A 24,312-nucleotide genomic window follows, 5' to 3' on the forward strand; every position below is an offset into this window, starting at 1 on the left:
TAAATCATTTGTCGTATCTAAAACATAAAGACCAAATATGTTTCAAGGAATTGATTACACCGTACTCATAGTTTTCCAAAGAATTTTGATCATCAATACACCTTATTCCTCTACTTTCCAATATTTTGTCGGAAGTTATTAAAAAGATAATTTTGTTACATGCGTTATTTGTATTTTTGGAAAGTATGATTGTTTGGACGCCAAGGTCAAAAAACAAATGTTATTTTATTTCAAAATTTTAAAAATAAATTGATTTATACGGTCACATATTGAAAATTGAAATATATATGACTTAATAACTTCTTTTCCGGTTTAACTATTCTCATTAAGACTTATAAACTAGTTATCATGAAACAAGTTGGCTTAGAACAAAGTGTTGTTGATGATGTAGGATAGCTTAGATCAAAGTGTTGTTGATGATGTAGTTATAGCTCTTAGTTCTTGTAATTGATTATCCTTGTTGATGTAGTTGTAGCTTTTAGTTGGTTTTATTAATATCTTTTAGAGAACACGATCAAATTCCAAAACGTCACCCAAAAAGTAGATGTGTTCGAACATTTGTAGCCATAACATAAATTACTTTCAAAAATATCTTGTCAAAGAAATCTAATATTTGATGTCAATACCTAATCATCTTTTTAAAATCTTTCATTGTTTTGCCTTTATAGATTTCAATAACATTTCGAAGTTAAAGAATAACTTGAAAACTAACCTTCATATTTGACCTTGTAATGTTAAAAACAATTGTATTTACATAAAATCCATACTTAGCGGTCATAAAAATAAAAAATGACTTTGTAGGGTAAAAAACTATTATTTTTGTATATATTTACTCACTTTCTTGTTTTTTTATGTTATGATTACCATTAAACTCATTCGAGCTGTTCAAAAAAATACTTCCTGTAAATGTTTTCTTTGTTACAATTTACCATTGAAATTGTATCTCATTCATCTTTTTCGGCCAGCACCGTCCACCTCGTGTCACCACTGCCATAATCTTTAGCAACAATCATTATCTTCTATTATCATCATTCTCTACTACAACCATTCATTTCCACCGCCACAAAAAAAAAAAAAAAAAAAAAAAAAAAAAAAATCCACTTGGAGAGAGAGAGAAGTTTAGTAATAAACGATATTCAAAAATATGAATTTATTGGTGTTTTATTATACAATAAATGTGAGTTTAATCATGTCAAAAATGATATTTACTAAACAACAAACGCAAGTTTATTGGCAAATCATTTAAAAAAAATAAAAAAGTAACTGACATACAAAATTGATACCCAATGCCCTAATGGTTTGGACGCATTTATCCTTTAACTGCGAACTATATATTTGGTCGTTATATTAACAATACTAAAAAAGGAATACTCTTATAACATATAAAATTTGAATTAGGCGATTATTGGCTTGAATTTGGAAGACTAAAACCATAAAAATATAAAATCAGATAAAAAATTTGGATTTTTTGTAGATACAAAAACAGAAAAAAAAAAGTTTGTTGTCAACATCTATCTACAAACTATTAACATAAAAGAAAACGTTAGATTTTGGCTTTCGTGTACCAAATTATTAAAGCTCACAAAAAGAAAACACCAAAAATCAAAGCCGGTGATGAGTATGAGAATTTTATTTTATTTTTTTTAGTAATTAACCAATAAGCTAAATATGACTAGTATTAAAAATTTAAGATGCCTTAAGTCCTTTACATCCATTTTGAATGGAACAAAGAAGATGCTGATGGAAAACTTGGGTACAACATCAGAGCTTACATCAGAGGTAGACTGTACAGAAAGTAGAATAACTGTACGTATGTACTCACCCACCCAACAAGGAAAGCCTCAAAAGATGTACAAGGGTAAAATCGGTACAAAAAAAAACCCTGTACAGTTGACTTACATTAGAGCCAAGACGCCCACCCAGGAAACATTTGACATAGGCGATCAGGATCGATTGCATCCTGTATCAGTTGTTGAACCTGCCAAGCCAAAAGAATTAATTAAAAAAAAGGTTGAAATGCACTTTCCCCATTTTATCGATTTAGCCACACCACCCCACCCAACTATTTTTTTTTATGATTATTATCATAATAGTTTAGTGGCTAAATCACCAACAAATTTGCCCTCATTTCTTTTTAAGTGTGTGTGTGAAATAACTTTTAAACATCATTCATCCATCAGACCAGACCACACTTGATAAGAATGAGATAAAATTTACCTGTCCATGCACACTTCTCATTTCACCCTCTTCATATCCATCAAGTTTCTGCTTAACACGCAAAAGAGCACGTGCTGCATCTTTATTTCCTTCATATCCTTCTTCAGACTCCTCCAAGCTTGCCTCCAGATCATCATCAGTTTCCTATCCCCCCAAAAAAAAACACATCAGGCAATTACACTTGATAGCAAATTCAATATATACCATGTATATGCAAAAACAGAATATAGGGTTTCATTCCTTAATTACCTTTTGGCGCTCCAAAGCTTTTAGGGGTGATAGGGCCCACTTGTATAAAGGATCATGGATAAAAACCTGCACAGTGAATTTTATAACATATTAATATATGAGTAGAATAACCCTTTTATTTTAAATGGCGTTAAAAAAAAAAAACATACTTCAATGATGGTGAGCAAAGCTTCTTTATTTGTGCGCATGACTGAAAGATTTTCCTCACAACACCTTCTGAAAACGCCTTCCACTCCAGTTACTCCCATACCATCTATGATGTCTCTTGTGAGCCTGAAGGGAACCCGTTCAGGTGTTTTTAGCATCAATCCTTGCTCAAATGCAACACCCAGATCAATGTGTACAACTTCTGCAGTTGCTTGGTCAATTAGGATGTTCATGGAATGTCGATCTCCAAGACCCACAATGTAACCAACCTATATACAAAATCAGATAAGGTAGTGTTTGTTTGGTATGATAGGAATCAGAGAAGGAAAGGAACAATAAATAATAATACACTGCACTACCATTGAACTAGCTGCCACACTTCTTGTATAAGCAAGTCGTTTTTCAAACCAGTCAGCTGGATGTAAAAACCTCTCTAGAAAAAAGTGATGCATCACTGGTCTGCACCAAATAACAAAATAAAAAACCAAAACTTCAATAAACTATATTACTATTTAGGAAGTTACCAACCTGAAATTGTCACAGACTTCCTGGAATGCCTTGCGCTTGTTATTTTCCTATGAATCACAATCACATGATACAAGTTCATTCCTTTTGTAATGTTTTATATTACTAAAACTGAATAATATGAATCATGAATCAACTTACTGTAGCCATGTGTTGCCTGCATTTGGGAAATGACCAATCTCCTGTTCCATAACGCCCATGGGCACCTCCACTTCTTGTACTGAAAACTCCACAGTTTTAATTTTAGTTGATCAATATACAAATTTGTTGACCTGAGACATCAAACATAATGTTTACTGACCTTCCTGTAAGATATTCACCTAAAGGTAAAGTGCCATTTACCCACTCGAGAACACCAGCACTTGGAGTAAAAGGAACCACCTGTTTCATCAAACATTGGTATGTTTAAATTTACACTTTTCACCCCTCAACATGAGCATCTAAAACAAAAATAAACTTCATAAGTACCTTATATGTCCGTATCCCTAATCTTCTTTTCCACGTATCACGGTGGTTCTGTAAGAAAGTATTCACCAATGCAAAGAACTGTTCCATTACCTGCAGTATTTTCATTACAAGTTACTCATATAATATTTATCAGAATTTAACTTGTATAAAGTTATACTTGATAAGTTTTATACATACAGCATCTTGTCTGAGGTCATCGTTTCCTGATTTCGCAAGCTGTCGATATCTTTTACCATCCGAACCAAGACACTCGACAACTTTTGGAGCATTTATGCCATTCATGATCCTGTGAAGATTAGCAATAGGAAGTGCAAGTTAGCAGGATGTTGTGCTGACAAGAATACAAAAACAAGATTATGCCATGGTTCTCAATTTGTAGACATACGTGACTGAATCTGCTAAGCCTTTGAAATGTGGGAATGACCCTTCCTCATACTGACAACTAGGGTCAACCGGAAAAGATGATGTCACCACAGGTACCTGCATATTTAACCAAAACACACATAAGCCAAAATTATGGTGCCAAAAGGATTAAGAATGGTTTACTCACGAGTTCAAGTTGCTTGACACTGCGAATTTCTCTTGGGAGAGCCATCCTTTTATTGGTATCCTGTTAACATGAATAATCTATTTCAACATGATTAAAAAAATCCAACAAATGAGCCATATGAGATTTATGGATTACCTCTCGTTTTGTTTCCAGTTCAGCAAGCCGGATATAAATTTCTACCATCTGTTTCATCTATATAATACACACAAGCCATCATGAAAAGTTCCTGTAAATAGTTTATATAATATAATATTGGAAATTTGAATTACATACTTGTCTGATCACAGCTCCATGGTGCGAGGATAACTCTTTTAAGAGCGTTTCTGCAGCGTACTTTTTATCCATATCCACCACAAATGAGCTTCTACTTCGTTGCTTATCCTTGACACGATCACCATTGGCCAGTGCCAAAAGCTAGAAATTAAAACTTAATTAAATTATGAGGTATACTTTTTAAAACAGGATGTTATACACTAGACTAGACACTTGTATTCATTTGAAGAACAAAGCAAAGTACCTGAAAGATTGTGTGGTATGGATGGTCGATTGCCATTTTCTTTAATAGAGAAACCAAAGCGAACTGGATATAGTAAAACTAAAAAATGAACTAGAAGAAAATAAAAGATGAAATGAAAAAAGATTACAGTAAAGGCATGAGGCGTTAACCTGAAAAGTATTAGGTCCCTGGCTATCTTTTGAGCTACCCAGCCTTGAAGCAATTTGGTATACTAATGGTATAAACTTGCAAGACTGCACCTGAAAATACAAGTGAGAAGTTTCAGTTATAAATCTTAAATCTTTTCCCTTATTGATAATAGCAACTAGCTTTAGTCGTCCTTTCTGTACCTCTTTGATTGTACTGAGCATCCCATCTACAACAATTTGTCTTGTGGATAAACCAAACCACAGAGATACAAGTCGAAACACCTGAGAGACAATTACAACATTTTTTACCAAGTCAATCTTTGACTCGTTTGTTTGGAATAAGCGATTGAAATTGGATTTACAACTTTATTACATCATATTTGACCATGAAAGACGTCAAAAACTACATTTGGATAAGATCATACCACTCGAACATCATATTTGTCGGCAATGACTAGACATCGCTTGTATCCTTCCAATGCTATGCTGAGGAAATTATCTCTATCTTGCTGAAAGATTAAGGTAATGCAGTTAAGAAAAAGATCACATGATATGTTGTACTTTTTGAAGACTGATTGATTGGTTTTCTACCTGCAACTTTTCAGCCTCCTCTTTGTCCATTGTAAGTTGTTTTTGCAACTCTTGTATTTTTACTGAATAATCTGTTTTATCACCCTATACACATGAAAAGAAAATGATAAATCTTCTGAAATAATGTTGAGCATGGAATGGATGACAAAGAAAAGTTTTGAAAACATTGGCTTGCCTTGGATGAATTCTTGAATCGCCTATAAAGTGCATCCAACTCTTTTGTCTACAAAATCGACTTCTGGTTATGACATTTCCAAAGAAAACTTCATTTTATTAAAAAATTAGAAGAATTGAAGTCTGTATAAACAAACAACCTTATGTTTTCTCAAGCGCATTGCTGCTTGCCACTCATTAGAGGTGAGTCTTTCCTCATAGCTACGGAAAAGAGCATCCGCATAATGAGCAAGCTGGAAATGTGTTTGTCCTTGTCTTGCAACTGACTTCTTGTCTGTTGACTGGTGTTTGTCAGCAAGGTTGACCGCATTTTTCAGATACTTCTCCAAGATAGTCCTAGAGCTAAAGGGCAGAATGGTAAAGTTAGCTTCATTGTCTTGCAATGTTTAAGAAGACAAAGTGAGAATATGGTTAACAGGTATATTTTATAACTAACTTGCTAGAACGTGTTTCAGCCAGCCATTTTCCAACTAGACGATATACATCTGCTGCCGCCTCATTCATTTTGCGATTTTCAGAGATGTACTTGGCAAGATTAATTGCCATCTCATGTTGACCTTGGGCCCGCAGAAGCTTTGCTTCTTCAACCTAGTACGAATAAAAATTATATAGTAAAGAAGGAAAAATAATTTGAAAATAAAATGGTCAGTAATGAATAATGATGTTATAGAAACACATACCCTTCCAAGCCAATAGAGTTTAGAATCTTCTCCTCCCATACCAATGTAGAGGGACTTAAACTCATGCAATGCCGCAGCAGATTGAGAAAATCTAGAGCCCTACAAAATGGAGATCATTGTTATTTGCAGAAATAACTTTTTTTTTTTGGAAACGGCAATATTTGCAGAAATAATTAGTTTCTTATTTATAAAATGATTGTAGGTTAATGACATACCTTACGAAGAATAGATGCAGATTCCAAAAGATGTTGGACAGTACAGTCCTTACAGCTTAAAATTTGAAGCATAACTCTTCTGAATGCCATGAATGGTTCTAACAGGTTCATATGTAACTGTGCACGATTCAGAATGCAGCTCCATTCCGTATTCAACCATGACAACTGCATAAAACACATTTTCAATTGGCAGCTAATACTAATAAGAACAAGTAAACATATGAGCAATTTGCAACTAGTACCTGGTCCATGTTGGGAGTCAAAGGTCCAGATAGTAATCTTTGTGCCTCGCTGTCATTATCTTTCTTCCCATCCAACCATGCCCATCGCAAATCCCAGGCCAGTCCAAGATGACAGAAAATCTGACAAAATCATAAAAACATTACTCTCTAAATTAAATCATGTGAGAGTGTTACTTTTTACCATAATGAAATCCTCCAGACTTTATCCAAATATGAAGACAAAGTTAAGCATTGTGAATTGCGCACCTGGAGCTTCACAATAGTGGAATAAATATATTCTGTGCTCTCCTCACTTGCATGATAGATAGAGAACAGAAGCTCCTGATATTGAAATAATCAACATGTAAGTTAAATTTTCAGAAGGCCTTACTTCTTCCAACTATAACATTAATCCATCTGTACCTGCTTAGATTCTTTGAGGTTCAGGTTAAATTCGCCCACATCTCCCTCATGGAAACCCCTCAAACAGCTAGCAACATAGTAATGATTTGATTTTGTGTTAAAATAAAGAGGTACCAGTTATAATAAAAGAAAAAATCATACTGAATTACCTGTGTAGCCTTTGGTTGAAACGGCTATGTCTGATCCGTTGACTTGGCTTAGGAGAATTAGTGTCCATGGACAGTAGAGAGAAATCCCAATTCCCTGCACGCCAAGCAGCTTCAAACTACAAAACAGTGAAAATCAAGCATCACTACAAAAAAAAAAGTTGGAAATAAGCAGAGAAAATTACACAAAGAAGGTCACATGTTGTATAAAGTTGGACAAACCTGTAGCTCATTGAACTCTAAGTCATCCTGAAAGCGGCCTTTTTTGTACATTAGCCCTTGGCAATACATATCCAACATATGAGTGCAACCAATTTGTTGTAAAGATTTGATCAGCCCTTTGTGTGGTTTTCTTTGTTTCATTTCATCTTCTGGTTTGGAGGAAGATGAAGATAAGGATTGATCACGGGAACTATTATTACCCATCTCAATCGATGCCTCAGATCGTACTTGTAGGTCGTAGTACTCAAGAGCTTTACTCCAGTTACCCTCATGCTCAAAGGTGATTATTTGTGATGTCAGCTGCACGTCATTAAAAACATAATTTGATACAGTGTAGAAAATAAAAAATCAAGAAATGCATAAAAATTGAGATAAAGATAACATGAGAGACAATGTGTGTGATATAGTAGCATTTACCTTGTGAGACTGGATGATCCCATACAAACTGTCTGGTTCATTTATTTGGGTAACTGCTGCAACTAGAATTTCTATGTGGTGTGGTAGCTGACAACATTAAAGAAATGATGGCTAATAAGTAATAATGAACCACAATGATTTATCAGACATTATTCTGATAGCAACTAAAAGAACTTAAGAGTACCATTTCTAGATGGGAAAAATCTGGACTTCCTAACGTGAGGCAGCTAAAATGCTCTTGACACCAGTGCTCCACATACAACACAGCAGTGAAGTATGAGCCACAGCCCTGTCAAATAATTAGGAAAGCAAGTGAGAGAGTAGTAATAGCAGACAAGCCTTGCATCAGTTATCTTTCATAAGTTGTAGACATAAACATCAAAGTGAAATTAACTCACAATGGCTGACTTAGCGACAACAAGGTAGTCAATGGGAAGCCAATAAACCTGAGAAATATAATGAAATAATAGTAAACTATTGGATGGAGCATGGATATCATACTGGCTTTAATTAATGTTCATTTATGAATTATGATTAGCAATTAAGAATGCATAGAAGATCTAGACCTTTTCCCAACATAATGTAGAAGTGAGTGGTTGAGTAGATGTTGCAGTATGGTCTGTTGCCTTACGTGGTGTAGAACGAGATCTTGAGCTATAACTAGATGACTTCGCATGCTGCAGAACCAACTCTTAGTATTCATCTCGGAAGTAATTAAATAACAATTTCATTTTAGAAAATTATGTTTTTAATGCAAACAAACAATATGGTAACAAAAGAAATACTGAGGATATTGTTGGTTGCATCTGTATTTACCTTTGAGCCTTCGGTTTTAGAAGGAGCAGAAGTAGCTCTCTCCATTACATGACAGAGTCGAAGTTCATTGAGTGCATCCAAAATAACCTGAACTGATCTGATTAAGCTATTGGATTCAATAACTATCTCTTCCACCACCTGAATATAAATTAAATATACCAAAATCACCTTGTTAATATCACATCACTAAATATATTTTTAAATGACTTATATGGTCAACATAACAAATAAGCACAGAAATTTAACAAGATAAACCTTCACGGAGATCAGCTTGCAAAGATCAATGTCTAAATTCTTCCTCTTTGCAAGATTGACCATAACATTTGACAAAAGAAGCTCCGCAACTTCAGCTTTCAGCAGCACAATATCCTGGCATAACCTATTTTGCAAACCCATGGTTACTTCGAAGAGAAAAAAATATATATATTATTTTTTTAATAATAAAAGAGAGTGGGACCCACTTAAGTAGTGCCATCACCACCCCCTCCTTTGCATGCACATACACCCCTACAAACAGGTAAAACCAATACCTACAAAGAAAGAAGGAATGCTACCTTAAGATAGTATCATCACAAAAATAAATGAGTGCATAAACTAGCTGAGAGATCCATGTCTCAAATGTTTTGTCACGAGTCTCCCATGTAGAAGTCTTCTCAATTGTAATGGCTTGACCTGACAATAGTATTAAATAGGTGACAACATGACCAAACTTAAGAACAACTTTAACAGATGGAAAAAAAAACACATATTTTCTCAAGTGAGTAAGAGTTCTTATAGAATGGAATGGCTTTACCACTGAACTTCCTTTCTAGATCCATTAAGGAACTCTGAACTAGCTGTGCATTAACACCCTTGGAGTGAACCTACATGTAAAGAAGAATTAGACACTGAAAACACCTTTTCAAATGATCAGAATGACACAAGCATGAACAAAAGAAAAGGCCCATCAACCATATACTGACACAATCAGTAGCAACTTTAGATCACTTTTCAATGAAGCAGCCATATTTGTAACGAGTCGATATGAATTAAAAGAAGCATTCATGCAACTAATAATATAGAAATAGAAATAGAATTTGAATTATAGCAATAAATAATGGATTACAAGAGCTACTGTGTGAAGACATCCCAATCGAGATCATATAACGAATATACACAGGTTACTAACACCCAAATAAGACTTGTAACTCACAGAAAGATATAGTGAAATGAAAAATGTTCGTTGTTACCTCGAGTATAGACCTCTCATAAGAATCAAGTGACAGTAAAGCTCGGTGACCCCTTTCAGTTGAAAGTATCCCCTGTTCGAAGGCAGGATATGTTAATGAATTTATAAAAGATAAAAATAAACTAAATGCTTTTTATAGCTGACTTACACGTAATGCTTGTGATGCCATCTCAATTATCTCGACAGATTCATCCATCAAATACTTCTTCAAAAGCTGCATCACTGCAATTAAGAGCTCTTCAGATAAACCTGAATCCATATGAAAACTGAAGCCACTACCACCATCCGAATAAAGAGGCTTGCAAATGTGTATCCGGTTTGACTCTCCAGGAAGATGGAAAACAACACGATGTGGATCCCCAATACCAATCTGAAAACAGAATCACCACATACATGAAACAACTCTCTATCAGTTGATGTGGTGAGTAAAGAAAATAGAAGGAAGTTAAAACTGATACCATTGATAAAAAATCAGAAACAAATGCTCCAAAACTGTTTGATGCATCTGAACTGGCCATTCGAACTAGAGTCCAAACTGCACGTACAATTTCATCATCATATTGCCAAAATGCATCTCCAAAAAACTGCTCTGCATTCTTTTGACGCTCAAACCCCGTGAACATGATACTGTGCAAAGCTTTGAGACTGCAAGAAAAGTGTCATACATTAATTTGACCTGAGCAATAGATATAAATTCTCACAGATTTCTATTTTTAGACTATAGAAGTTTATAATCAAATAAAGAAAAATCACCTGCATATAACCAGCCTTGGTGGAAGATGACTAGATCTTCTCACAAACTGAAACCAAAAAAAAAGTGTTAAGGCAGGCAAAAGTTTTAGGAATGAAAAAAAAAATGAAAAGAGAGCCAACAACAGAATTTTACTGGTATTAAAAAAACTAAGATGTCCACACATTCTCAAGGAAATGAAATTTTACCTCTAATAAGTGGTCTCTTGCAGAGTAATCTTGGCACACTTCGCCATGAAACTTACGTAGTCTATCAAATATATCAAATGCAGGAAAGGGGGGAAGTTCCTGAAATAGCACACTTGCCAAATGTAATTCAAAAGCCTTCTAAGCAGCAATGAAATTTTTCTAATTAGTCAAAACTGAAAAAACGTACTTTGATATGCTTATGAAGAGATGGATCAGAATCCACAATAAGCTCATGAAGCAGTGACAAAGCCTCAGATGGATGATTGAGGGAATGTTTAATATCAAATTTTGAGGGTATACAAGAATCAACTAGCTTTGATACCAGAAACTGCAACAAAGAACAGTCGAATTCAGAAAATGTCAAAATGATGGTATATAATAATAACCAGTAAAGAAGATAATGTAGAGATAAACCTGAAGTTGTTCACCAAGCACATCAATACCATATGTAGATTGGTTGTCTTTAAGGGTTTTGAGCAATGTAGAGATAATATGATAACATTGGTCTTGTAAAGGACCATAATCAATGAATTGCCCCACTAAGGTGAAAAGATAACTGCAGAATCATAATGGAAATGTTAGTGAGTAGAACACATTTGGAGTACAAGGGACAAGTTGATCTGAACTCACTTGGAAGTGCTTGGTACTGCAGCTCTATGTCCAAGAACATTAACAAGCACCTCAATACCAGACAACCTGTTACATCTGTGCCTATGGTGAATAGACGCTGTAACTTTATGATGCATTTCAAGTATGAACTGCACAATACAAAAGCCAATGTCATAAGGTGCAAGAAAAGATAATGAGATCATGAAAATATATAATCACCATAAAAACTCTATCGGGGCGAAAAATGTTGATTTTGTCCACTACAACCATGCTGCAAGGAGCTTCTTCCCTACAAAATACAATAGCATAATGGTTAGGCAGTATAATTTGATACTTGGAAGAATACACATTTGACAATGTTACAAGAAGGCAATGTACATGTTCAAGAAACCATCGACCACAGTTTGAATAGCACGTTGAATGGTATCCTTGGTAAAGAAAGGCAATGCAGGTTCTGATAATCGGGAAGCAAGTGATAAAATGTAACTGACAATAGAAACCTGCAATTAGATAACAGCAAGTGTTACAGTTTGAGTAAATCCATTGACAAATTACTCCTTTATGTATAACTAAGCTTGTGTATTAAAGGTAGAATAGCAAACCATGTGTCTCTTAATAAGGGTGTCCCGCTCTTTCTCAGATAAACCAGAGATACTTAATATTGAACTCTGAAGTGCTGCTGCTCCAGATTCCCACCCAGACCTTTTGCTGCAATGTAATGCTATACAAACTGAAAAGATATGTACAAAGTGACTCTTGATAAGTGCTGCAGAAGATTGACCGGAAACCTGCATGCAGAAATGATGTCAGCTCAAACGAAATAAAGCCAATCATTCAACCATCAAAATTGTAAAAACAAATAATAATAAAATGAAGTTTCAAGTATATTAAAAGATCCCACCTTGGCAACCCAGTTCAAGTTGGAAACATCACTATGCAAAACCAAAGCTGGAAGAAGCCAACGGCAACAAAATTGAATGAAATTACTAGCTTCCACGTTGAGAACAAAAAGTTCACGTGTCTGCAAATACCAAATGAAATTAAATGTACATCCAATAATGTCTTTCATTAAATAGTTATGTTAATATTACCTCAACTAATGCAGCCAAGCTTACACCACACTGGACCCAGAAGAAAATAATTGGTGCAATAAGCTCTCCAATGTACTGCAAAAAATTCATATACTAAATTCAATCACCATGATGTATAATAACCTCAAAAAACAGCTACTTCCAGTTATTCAAAAAAAAAAACAAGTCTGGATGGCTCAGTTCTGTCCGTGAATGACACAATCAATATCAATCTGTACTATAAGCTAGTGAGATAAGGATTAAAGATAGACTGAAAAAAAAAACCTCGGATCTGGAGTTGTATTGTAGTTTTTTAGATAGGTTGTCAAGTACAGCAGCAACCAGTTCCCTGCAGTAAAATGATTGTAGTAAGTATATAGGCTTTGGTTGGTCAGCAAAGACGTACAAGAATAGTACCTTTGGGAGGAATCAATAGCAGCAATAACACAGATCATAAAAACAGCCTGCATGAAATTAAAAAGGTCAACAGAAGCATACAGATCCCCACCAAAGAAAAATCAGTCCAAAAACTTGATGACTATTACAGAATACACATCTTCTACATAAATTTGCATTTGTAATGCCTCACTAAAAATTAAATCAGTCAAATAAGAAAAAACAACACATGGTGTATATTTTTCACAAGAAAAGATGTTCAATAAAATTTGAAAGGATTTAAATACCTCCAACTCAATTTTCTCACTGTGCAGGGCAAGATGCACAAGGGTTACAATGACGGTTTCCATGATAGGGCGTGGTTGATGACCAGCAGCTAAAACCTCATTGGATTTAACGAGCTTATCCTTAAATAACACCACCAATTTTACACTAAAATTTGACCTGGAACATGGAGAAACATAATCAGGAATTTAATCTCTTCTGTACTTGATATTAGACATCGGAAGCTAAAACGGTGTATACGAGGTGAGGTCATTCTCAGTATCAAAAAACTTAAGGACATAAAAGTACAAAAAGGTTTCTTCATCCAAGAACCTGGCTGATATCAAGACTCTTTTTGCTAGTTAAATCTTTTTTTTCTAAGTGCAAGCTTGATCCTAACACTATGTAGAAAATTGCTAGAAAATAATATATTAAAAAAATACGCTATGCTTTAAAACATACAGTATGTCCTGGAAGAGCTCATCATGGCCATCCCACGTTTGGAAAAGAACACCAATTCTTCTTGCTAGGGAAAATCGAACACGGAAATCAGGATCTCGGAGCATAAGTAGCAGCTTCTCAACCATGGCCTATTTTATATATACACAACAGAAACCATGTCAACAAATAGATGATCAGAATGAGAGTGATGATTATGCCTAAACCCTAAAGGTACTAACTAGAAAGAAAATTTTATATTTATCACACAAAGTGAAGCATAAGCACCTGACCGATTTGAGGACTAAGTAATATAAAGTTGCATATGCAATCAATGAGCTTCACACGACCTAACCAATCAAATTGGTCATTTTCTGCAATTTTGATAACAAGATCACCCAGTGGTACCAAACTCTGAGAGTCGTCCTCTAGAATTAGCTCCATGGAAGTTTGTGATGCCACCTGTAAAACATTAACAAAAATTTAACAAAGTTGGTATTTATTAATTGTTTAGCCTGTTTCATTGTAAACTTCAGTGTCATACATCAGATGCAACCAACCTGTTCAGATAATCCTGATTTTATAGAATGACCGAGATTCTTTTCCTTTGTAACTTTGTTTGACATCAAAGTCTGTAACAGGCCACATATAGCGGTCAGTATCTTAGTTGGCTGAAGCTTAACATCAGAAAGCCTATCAACCATGTTGTCCAGTGATAAAACCTGCAAAACCACATATCAATGAAAAAAATTAGACAAAAGAAATATATATTGTCACTAGATATTTACAGGAGAGTACCATGTCAGAAAACCCTTGACAAGAGGACCAGCAAGGATGTTCACAAAGGTTAAGCATAAGGCATTCCATCAGCTGGATCAATATCAAGGTCAATATTAGATTAATATTATTAGTATTATGTTTATGTTTATGTTTGAAAAAATCAAGAGGATATTTACCCTTTGATCACTTTCTGTTCGCCTCAAATTGAACAAAACATCCCATGTGTCGACTGGAAGAACCGAAAAAAAGCTTGAGATTAATGATATAATTTCCAGCTTCCATTTAACAGTAGGAGACACTCGAGAATTCTCTCCACCACTACTCATAACATCAACATCATCTTCTAAATCATCAATTTCATCAAGCTCTGCATCCAAGACAGTCATATTATTGCGATTTGGCCAATCTGATTGATCTATCTCAGACTGAAGATTACGTGTGCCATCAGAAACTCCTTCATATAGTTTAGTCAGAGCCTTCAAAAGTTTCTTGGTTGACCAGATAATATCATTATAAAACGTACAATCACCATCACCATCTTGATAGCTAAAGAGGGGGGAACCAATAAAACATTTTAAAGAAGTTTGAATGGAGTCCATGCCCTCAAGACCAGCATTTAAGCCATGACTACCACACTGAATATCACTGGAACGTTTTTCAATCACTGAAACAGCATGACTCAGCATTTCTAACATGTACTGACCAACTTCGGAGAAGAAAGAAACGTTTTCTTCTTTCAACCTAATGCAACAAAATGATTTGCTAAAATTTGCTTTTATATTTTAAATAAAATTCACCAAGGCTGGAAAATAAAAATACCTTGTAACATACGAACCATACAGGAAATTTGACAAAAGAGCACATCTGAAGAAAATATCTGAGAGAATCATTTTCTCAATCTCTTTGTTTTCCAAAACCTCAAGAATTCCGAGCTCCGTTTCATGAAGCAGTGAGTCCCTTAAATGACGGGGGAGACGAACCTTCTGATGGCTCGGAGCCTGGGCTACCTGAAAAACAATAAAATTATATAAATATTTCTCCAATCCCACAATATAAATTCATTTTTGTAGAAAAAAAAAAAAAAAAAAAAAAAAAAAAAAACAGAGCAAGTGCAAGTGCAACCTCTGAATGAGAATCGAGAAAAACTTCAGCAAGCACTTCCACAGAGCAATCGAACAAATCATGTGAACTTTCCTGCTCTAGTTTTTCAACCTGCATGAAATTTGAATATTCAATTTTTTGCATCTGGAAGTAGTGAAAGATCAGCATACAGAATAGGAAAACAATATTCATTATACCTCAATGCTGTCATCAATGGTTACAGGGATATCTACAAGAAGATGAGCCAAAGAACATCCTTTATCACAATTTGTAAAGCAAGAGGAACCAGCACAAAGAGAAAATACAGCTGCTGGCAACAGTACAACTGTATGCTCATTGAACACCATATGTCCCTAAATAAGATGGTACCAGTAATTAATCTTCACACAGCATTTTAAGAGCCCTAATATTTTCACTTTGTGTATCAACCACAGAAATGTAAGAATTGCCATACAAACCTTCCAGTTAAGTAAGCCCATAACCGTCCTTAAGAGATCTTTTCTCAGATGTAAAACGTCCTGCATGTCACCCTACACAAAAGCAAAAAAGGTAAGAGTGATGGTGGCAAAAATGTTAACAAGCTATTTGAGGTGATAGTAACTATCTTTGTAATGAGGGTATATAATATATGATATATTTAATATATCTCAAAAAAAAACAACTTACATGGGATCCTTTCTTTGAAAAGTAACCTGATATGAAGCGTAAAAGAGACCTGATCATCATTATAACAGCACATTTATGAAAACATGATAATGATAAAGAAACATGGTGATTCACAAAGGTATCAATATTCATTGTTAACCTACACTGATGGAGAATTTTTAAACAACCGAAGATCCCATACATCATGAGCTACAATAAAGTTGTTCATTGGATCCTGAAAGCAAAATGCAAAACCGAAAGTCTCCAAAGTTAAACCAAATAATCCCCCCTATGTTGAGAAAATATCAATAAAAAGAAAATACCAATAGTTTATTAGAACAGCATGCTTACACTCAAATTAATATTTCCAAGGAGTATAAGAGCAGCATCTGCCTGAATAAACCAAAGAGAAAGGTATATGTTACGTGAGCTTCATGTTTGTAGGTAGGTGTGGTAATCAAATGAAATACTTACAACTGATGTAACATTGTTGAACATTGGTAAACCACGCAGTAGAGTGTTCCATATTGTATGCCAGCCTCTGTATAACTACAATTTTTACAAAACTAAGTTCATGGTTAATGACTGTAACTCTGGAAGAGTAAGAAATAGGGATGAAAGTGGGTCCAAACCCGGACCGGATGGACCCGGACCCGGAAAACCCGGAACCGGTTAACGGGATTTTATAGAACCAGAAACTGGACCGGTATATAGGAACCGGTTCCGGGTAAAGTGGGTCTAGAACCGGAAAACCCGGAAAGATCAAAGTGGGTAGGTTGGAACCGGATAAAGTGGGTTTAGACCCGGAAAACCCGAAAAAACCGGAATTTTTTGGTAATTACTTACTACTTAGTGGGTTGAACTTTGAAAATTTTCATATTGATATCCCGACTTTGGGGGGCTGTAACTTATTGAATACGAAACCACAATTAACAAAATTAGAGTCTAAAATCATGTACAAACTCTAAAATACACTCTGAAAAAACCCGCATGTCAATCCGAATTTAAACGAATGAGATATACTTGTGTTAATATTTTCACATAATACAAAATACAAAAACAAATAGCTGAAAAGTTGAAAACTTTTAGTTTTGATATCCCGACTTCGGAGGACTGTAAATCATTGAATGTTAAACCAAAAATGACAAAATTATAGTCTAAACTCATGTACAAACTGTAAAATAGAAGTTGGAAAAAACCACATGTCAATCCGACTTCAAACGAATTAGATATGCATGTTTTAAAACTTTCACCGAATACAAAAAAAACTAAAAAACTAAAAACTTTCAGCTTTGGTATCTCAACTTTTGAGGACTGCAAGTCAATGAATATAAAACTAAAAATGACAAATTATAGTCTAGAATCATGTACAAACTCTAAACTACATGTTGGAAAAAACCGTATGTCAATTGGAGTTGAAACGAATAAGATATGCATCTTGTAAACGTTTTACAAAAAGTGGTTCCGGCCCTAAAAGTGGTTCCGGTTCCAAAAACCGGTTCCGGATTTTAGACCCGGTTTACCCGGACCCAATGGACCCAAACCCGGATTACCCGGAACCCGGATAAAGCCAATTTTTAAACCCGGAACCGGACCCGGTTCTATAAATTCCGGTTCTAACGGGTCCGGTTCCGGTTCGGTTCCAGTTCCGGTCCGATTTTCCGGTTCTAAATCTCATCCCTAGTAAGAAAAACACTTCAACATGATTTCAATCTAAGGTTTCTCCAAATTCTAGAAAGATGTGATAGCTTGCAAGGGGTGTCCCTAAAAATATTGTCAATATGCATGCATTAAACAACTTCCAGCTGTCCAAATTACTAGTCGGCTATAACTTTACAGACATCCAAATGAAAAGAAATAGCACGACACCTGATTATTGGTAAATCCCACTTTTGCTGAGCACTCCACTCCATAAATAGGACGTAGAAGTACTGATGAAAGTCCTTGAAGACTCCTACAAATGCCCATAGACAAATGTAAGAGTTCATATAACAAGAATATAGAGAATCAAGATAAATATAGTAGATTGGTGACTGTGACATTTCAATCATCTAAAAGCAACCACAAGAAATTTGACAGCATACCGTAGAGTCCACAGAAGACCATCATAAGCATGCTCCATGGTTGCTTTGTTCATTATTCTGCAATAAATTATAAACCCACAAAGTTTGTGTGTGTTTAGATAAGATAATACAACAAATAGGGCATAAAACAAATTCAGAATATTTACCTCTCAAAGTTTGTGGATAGTCCTTCAAACCAGTATATGAAATGTTCATGCTTAATGCGACTAGAGTAGTTGCGAATAAGGAAGCAAAATGCTGCATTCCTGTCATAGAAGCAAAACCCTCAAACCAAATAATAACTTTATAACTTATAACAGAAACATAAGGCAATAACGTAGAATACAACAATCAACAATTATATTTCTTATATAATATGTCATTGTGCACTTTTTCAGAACTTACCAAGACCACTTCCCTTTGATGATTTGTTCGTTTAAATAGACAACAGTATTCTCCCTCTTAGCTCGTTTATCAGCTACAGGCGCTTTAAACGAAACAAGGCATGCCTGGAAAAAACTTTCACCACTTGTAACTTTTATTGAACCTTAAACATGTCTAAAACTTGCAATTAGATTGTACATCACTAACCCGACAAAAGACAATAGCTGCAAGATCCATCAAACTGGATTGTGAGTTTGTTAATGTACCTCGCTTATCATCCCTTGTTGTATCATTCCTATAATTTGCATTACCATGAATAAATTAAAGTTTCAGTAAAGATGATGGTGACAGTGAAGTACTTAAAACTAAGAAACAAAACTTACCATGGCAGACTGGTAGTGGAGGTACTAATTTGATCTAGTTCCTTTCCTATTATATCCAAAAGTTGTTCCAATAAAACACTGCCATCAGTAGTTCCTCTTGCTAACTTTAATTGTAACCTTGCGTATAAAACAAGTGCATCCTTCAGACCACGATCATGAGTTGTTACCCAAACACGAAAAAGAAACTGATGCACAGCATCATGAATTTCTAAAGATCGACTGCCCATATTTGGACCATCCCTAATCAAATATGTATTAATACACTCAACCAATTTGCGCAAAATCTTCCCCTCATCCCTGAAAATAACATAATAATATGAATATGATGTATTGTTGAGAAGAGAACAACAATCTCAAAAGCTCTGATTATCTATGCTATTACCTTAAATTAGAGAAAATCTCAATAAAACCTTTTGTTATTCCCACACGAAGATCATCAGGAAAATCTCCAGGAGGACTATCAAGAAGTGAATGAAGTGTGAGGATGCACCGAAAGACCTCCTCCTTAATAATTGATTGTCCGGTACTGCGTTCACTCAAGCTTATCTCAACCTTTTCCATGTATAGAAGCACCAGACCTTGTCAAATCATTATGAGAACAATGAGATGAGTTCAAAGCCAAAAAAATTATTTCCAAAAAAAAATATGATAGATCTTGAAAAGGTACTCACTAGAGTACACATTCTTTCTCAAGTGAAACTGAAGATGTTTAACTGCCAAAAGATGTCGTAGAATAATTCCATATTCGGACTGAAAGCTTGGAACATCGTGTAAAATCTTCCATATATGATTGAAAAGTGATTTTGCCACAGAGAGAAGATGTAAACTCTTTCCTGTCCATAGATCACATATAAGAATGTCTTCTAATAAGCTTAATTTGGGAAAAAGATCCAATACTAGTGCTATAATAGTGACACTACGCCAGGCTAAACAATGGAATACACATATGTAGCATAACAGCCGTTTTCTAATGAAATTGACACAAAAACATACCATCTTCAGCTCGTTGTACCACAATTCTAAGAGTCTTTGCAAATGCCAACTTGGGCAGCCGCTTCTTACTTGCAGATACCTCCAACTTTATAGCTTCAGTGAGCAATTTAACAAGAAAAGGCCAAGTTTTAGCTGCAACAACAAAAACCAACCTCAGTTCACCTTGTAATGTTTAAGAAGCATGCAATATAACAGACATATGTTATGTGCGTGCTGAGCTAATACATATCCAACATTAGATGGAATCACTATTCTGTTTGACCCATTCCAGAGTTTCGAAAATCCAAGAGCAGATGATGTTCTGCTGTTGCCTGAGCTCTTGTTGGACCTATAACTTTCATTGATAAAATTCAATCCATCCAATTTGTACCTTGACATTATCAGTATGCAATGCTGGGAATGGATCAGAATGATCCTAATAACTAGGGTTTTATTAACATATTTTGCAAGTTATCAATTGATTTCACAATGCATAAATCGTCTTACCGTGTGGTACCTCATGAGGTTTGAGCATGGATGTATTGCGTCCCATATATTTACAGAACTCAATCAACCTTTCTCCTTCTAGCCATGTATTCAACAACTTAATCCCTTCCTGAAACAGTAAACACAAAAATCACAACAAACTAAATATACATTTACACAGCATAAACAGAGATCGAACTCAATTCACTTCATGTGCGTGTTAACATAGTCGAATGGATTTAGTAAGCATTGAGTTCGTTTAATTTTGCCTCACAAAAAGAAAAATAGTGATCAAACAAATAATCGATATGAATATTACTTCACGGGATTTGGCCTTATCAGATGAGAGTTTCAAAACGATTTCATGGACATCTTCAGATTTGACCATCGCATAATACCAGAAGAACACAGACAGTCTGGAAATGATTCAAATGCGAACACTGATGGTTTAGAGTGAGAAGATGAGAGATAGTTAGGGTTTTACTGTGTCAGTTGGGTTGTTTAAGAGAGTTTAACTTTTAAGTGGCGGGAGAGAAGGGAATGTCTAAAGAGGGTTTTGGGGACAAACGAGGTCAAAAGGCTTATTGTGCGTAAGCGTTCCCTCCTCTCTTCCTTGGTTTGGTTTTGTCTCTATGTTTTTCAATTTGCTAAAAAACAGTTTTCGTTTTTCCTTTTCAATTTTTTGTTTTTTTTCTCGGTTTTCATTTGAAAATTTAGAAAATATGTTTAGTTAAAAATTTATTTTTTCATTTTCAGTCTTAGAAAAGTTAGAAAATGCATTTAGATATGTATATTTATATCGATTTTCATTTTTAGAAAACGGTAGCGGTGGTAGGGTGAGAGTGGAGGCAGCGGCGGGACTGCGGGAGGCAGTGGTGTTGTCGATGATGACGACGGTGGTGGTGGTGGTGGTCATCGTGGTGATGACAGGCGGTGGTGATGGCCGCGGCAATTGTGGTTGTGGTGGTGGTGATGTTTGTGATAGGGTAGCAGTGGCGGTGATGGCGATGGTAGGTCGGTGATTGTGGTGGTGGTGCTAGGTGGATGGATGGTTGTTTGTGGTTGTGGTGTTGGGGGCGAGGGTGTGCTTGTGGTTGTGTGTGTGTAGGTCGGGGGGGGGGGGGGGGGGGGGGGGGGGGGGGGGGGGGTAGGTGTGTGTTTATGGGGGTGGGTGGGTGTGTTTTGGGGTGGGTATGGATGTGTGTGTGTTTGTATGGTGGTGGGTAGGTGTGTGTTTGTAGTTGTGTGTGGGGGGTGGGGGTAGGGTTGGGGTAGGTGTGTGTTTGTAGGGGTGGGTGGTTGTGTGTGTGTTTATGGGTAGGGTGTGTGTGTATGTTTTTTTGGGGGTGGACTTGGGAGTGGGTGGGTTTGGGGTGTTAAGGTGGGGGCAGGTAGAGGTGGGAGTGGGTGTGTTTATATTTTAGAAAAAATTTGGAATTAAAAAAATGTGGAAAACAAGGATTATGGTTTTCTAAAAATTTCCAACTTATTTATAGTTTTAGAAAACGGAAAATTTTCATTTTCCGTAAAAATTTTAGAAAAATAGACGAACTAAACGCATTTTTAAAATTCTCATTTTTCTTGGCAATTTTTTTCGGAAAATAGTCCATCTTTCCGCAACCTAAACGTTTCCTCCCTCTTCCACCATGGCTTCAAGGCTTATACTTACCGCCAAACTTTGATAAAATGTAGGGACACACACACACTATGTATGTATGTATGTGTGTGTGTGTGTGTGTGTGTGTGTGTGTGTATATATATATATATATATATATATATATATATAGAGAGAGAGAGAGAGAGAAGAATGATCATTTGAGAACTTATAGTTTCCCGAGAACCAAACGAGGGTCGTTAGATTAAAATAACAGAAGGTTGAGATGTTTTGTGGCATTTTGTAAATATTTGAAGAAATTAAACATGGGGGTATGGGATTGAAATTAATTGAAGGGCATTTATGGTACTAAAATCAGATCTTTCTCCTAAAATAAATTGATGCCCTCTTCCTCTCCCAAATCCCTCGATCGTCTCGTCGTCACTCTTTCTCTCGCAGCTTCATTGTTGTTTGTTCCCAATCCAGAACCAACGTCCGAAAGTCGATATTCTCCTACGTCAACTGTCTCTGAAATCAAGGAAGGTGAATGTCGAAATCGATATTTTTGGCGGTGTTGGCAAACCATACAATATATCCTTCATCACAGCCTCACGTTCTCTGAGCGTCACCGACGATCGATATTCGGCTCAGCTCCGACGGCCGATTCGCATCTCCGCCTTTCTAGTTGGCCGGGAGTAGGCCCTAAATACAGACTACAAAACATGTATAATATACAACAATTAGACAATCGTTCTCTCGTGTGAAAGCCCTAAAACAACAAATTTGCTCTTTCCTTTTGCGTTCTTCGGCAAACGATTAAATAATTGTTCTGAAATTAATTGTTCTCTCACGTGTCATTTATGCATTCACACCGACAATGAAGCTTGTCCAATAAGTGTCAACGGTCTCTGCTAATTATTTGAACTTTGTTGAGGATTGTAGGTTTCTTATGCAATGCTTTGAGTATTTTTCCTTTTAGTCCTTGGTTGATTTTGATTGTATAGGTTTTTGATGAAATATAACAAGAGAGTTCAGATCAATCTCAATAACGGAATTGTTGTTCACCTGACAATCAAAGAGCCTCATCGATTCTGTTTCTATCGAATATCCAATTATTAGGTTCTTTTCTCATATTGATTCTCTTACGTCCTTTGATTGTTATAATAATTATACTTTATTAACTGGTATATATAGATATGAGGTTTCTTTACTGAAATTTAGATTCATTGAGATTGGAATTTCCTTGTGATAATGGATAAAATTGTAATTCGGTTTCCATTGATTTAGTCTTGGAAATCTGAATTCGATGTCGAAATTGGTCATGTGTTACTATTTTGATTTGTCTTTCAATCCTTCTTTTTTAACCACGCAAGTTATTATTCTTATATTATTGACACTGTTCTGTTTAGTTTTGAATTCCTTTATGTTTTTAACTACCGGAATATGAACTCTTCATTGTACATAGTTGGTGTATAAAACAAAACCACTTCCATTTATCTATTTCTACGAAATATTCTATTTCGATATGTTTTAACAATTTGTTGTTTTCGGTGTTTAACTGATATTGTGTAGCGCCTCGAAAATCACAACCAATTTAAACCTTTCAAAATAATCCATTTACTAATAAAAGTGTTTTAAGAATCATTGTTTCCAAAACATTATTTAAAATCAAAGTCTCCCAATATCCAATCAGTAGTAAAACCAAGAATGTGTACGGTCACGCATTTGCCTCGCCACAATCATCTAAATCGCCTGAAAAAATAAACTGAAACTGTAAGCACGAAGATTAGTGGAATCCCTCAAAATACCACCACATAAACATAATAACAAACAAACAGCACGCATATAAAGCCTCCAGCCTGACTGGAATGTCGCGTCAACCTACAGACTATCTGGACCACTCACAAAACCTTCAACATGACTGGACCGCCTCACCGGGCCTTCAGCCTATCTGGACCGTTCTCCGGACCTTCAGCCTGACTGGTACGCCTCGCATGCCTTCAGTCTATCAGGGTTGCCCTGGGTCTCTTGGCCTTCAGTCTCCGCTGGTTCGCCTCGACCTAACCACACATAACAACATATCGATATAAACATTATCGGATTTGTTGACTGGCATCACAGAGCAATACAGTCTCAACCCAACCATACATACAAATCACTAAGCATAGCATCATACATATGCAACACATGACATATAACTAGTCAATAGACAACCAGACAGATCTTACAGATCACTAAGCATAACATCATCATA

At 35.7% G+C, this 24,312-nt stretch overlaps 1 protein-coding gene across 2 annotated transcripts; it reads right to left on the reverse strand.

Annotated features, from left to right (window-relative positions):
• Positions 1 to 1,615: 1,615 nt before the first annotated feature.
• LOC111913545 (serine/threonine-protein kinase ATM) lies at positions 1,616 to 21,070 on the reverse strand. 2 transcript variants are annotated; one of them, XM_023909264.3, is made up of 77 exons: positions 20,784 to 21,070; positions 20,486 to 20,594; positions 20,000 to 20,131; positions 19,678 to 19,839; positions 19,389 to 19,584; positions 19,007 to 19,303; positions 18,831 to 18,918; positions 18,645 to 18,748; positions 18,407 to 18,505; positions 18,261 to 18,317; positions 18,046 to 18,130; positions 16,651 to 16,725; positions 16,528 to 16,569; positions 16,341 to 16,411; positions 16,198 to 16,246; positions 15,990 to 16,061; positions 15,729 to 15,884; positions 15,553 to 15,642; positions 15,250 to 15,437; positions 14,607 to 15,171; positions 14,449 to 14,520; positions 14,211 to 14,372; positions 13,939 to 14,112; positions 13,675 to 13,802; positions 13,236 to 13,392; positions 12,970 to 13,016; positions 12,838 to 12,901; positions 12,574 to 12,648; positions 12,384 to 12,503; positions 12,085 to 12,270; positions 11,861 to 11,982; positions 11,702 to 11,771; positions 11,504 to 11,631; positions 11,288 to 11,429; positions 11,061 to 11,201; positions 10,874 to 10,972; positions 10,688 to 10,734; positions 10,393 to 10,579; positions 10,083 to 10,304; positions 9,936 to 10,007; positions 9,500 to 9,569; positions 9,261 to 9,378; positions 8,962 to 9,085; positions 8,707 to 8,844; positions 8,457 to 8,567; positions 8,289 to 8,336; positions 8,075 to 8,179; positions 7,891 to 7,977; positions 7,474 to 7,773; positions 7,255 to 7,370; positions 7,106 to 7,172; positions 6,950 to 7,024; positions 6,704 to 6,823; positions 6,462 to 6,626; positions 6,247 to 6,345; positions 6,003 to 6,154; positions 5,707 to 5,908; positions 5,568 to 5,615; positions 5,393 to 5,476; positions 5,227 to 5,310; positions 5,003 to 5,083; positions 4,823 to 4,912; positions 4,674 to 4,736; positions 4,430 to 4,570; positions 4,292 to 4,348; positions 4,157 to 4,216; positions 3,992 to 4,086; positions 3,784 to 3,892; positions 3,607 to 3,696; positions 3,440 to 3,519; positions 3,280 to 3,358; positions 3,142 to 3,188; positions 2,973 to 3,072; positions 2,616 to 2,882; positions 2,467 to 2,532; positions 2,218 to 2,361; positions 1,616 to 1,978 (listed from the first exon to the last, which is right to left on the reverse strand). In XM_023909264.3, the coding sequence occupies exons 1-77, from the start codon at positions 20,850 to 20,852 to the stop codon at positions 1,901 to 1,903; spliced, it is 9,081 nt and encodes a 3,026-aa protein (XP_023765032.1). In that variant the 5' UTR covers positions 20,853 to 21,070; the 3' UTR covers positions 1,616 to 1,900. The 2 variants fall into 2 exon arrangements, with proteins under 2 accessions (XP_023765032.1, XP_042755808.1); XM_042899874.2 differs by lacking the exons at positions 18,261 to 18,317; positions 18,407 to 18,505; positions 18,645 to 18,748; ... (5 more) ...; positions 20,486 to 20,594; positions 20,784 to 21,070 and having other exon boundaries at positions 16,651 to 16,717; positions 18,046 to 18,125.
• Between the last annotated feature and the right edge of the window lie 3,242 nt (positions 21,071 to 24,312).

The sequence above is a fragment of the Lactuca sativa genome, chromosome 1 (genome assembly GCF_002870075.4).
Source record: "Lactuca sativa cultivar Salinas chromosome 1, Lsat_Salinas_v11, whole genome shotgun sequence".
NCBI lineage: Eukaryota > Viridiplantae > Streptophyta > Magnoliopsida > Asterales > Asteraceae > Lactuca > Lactuca sativa.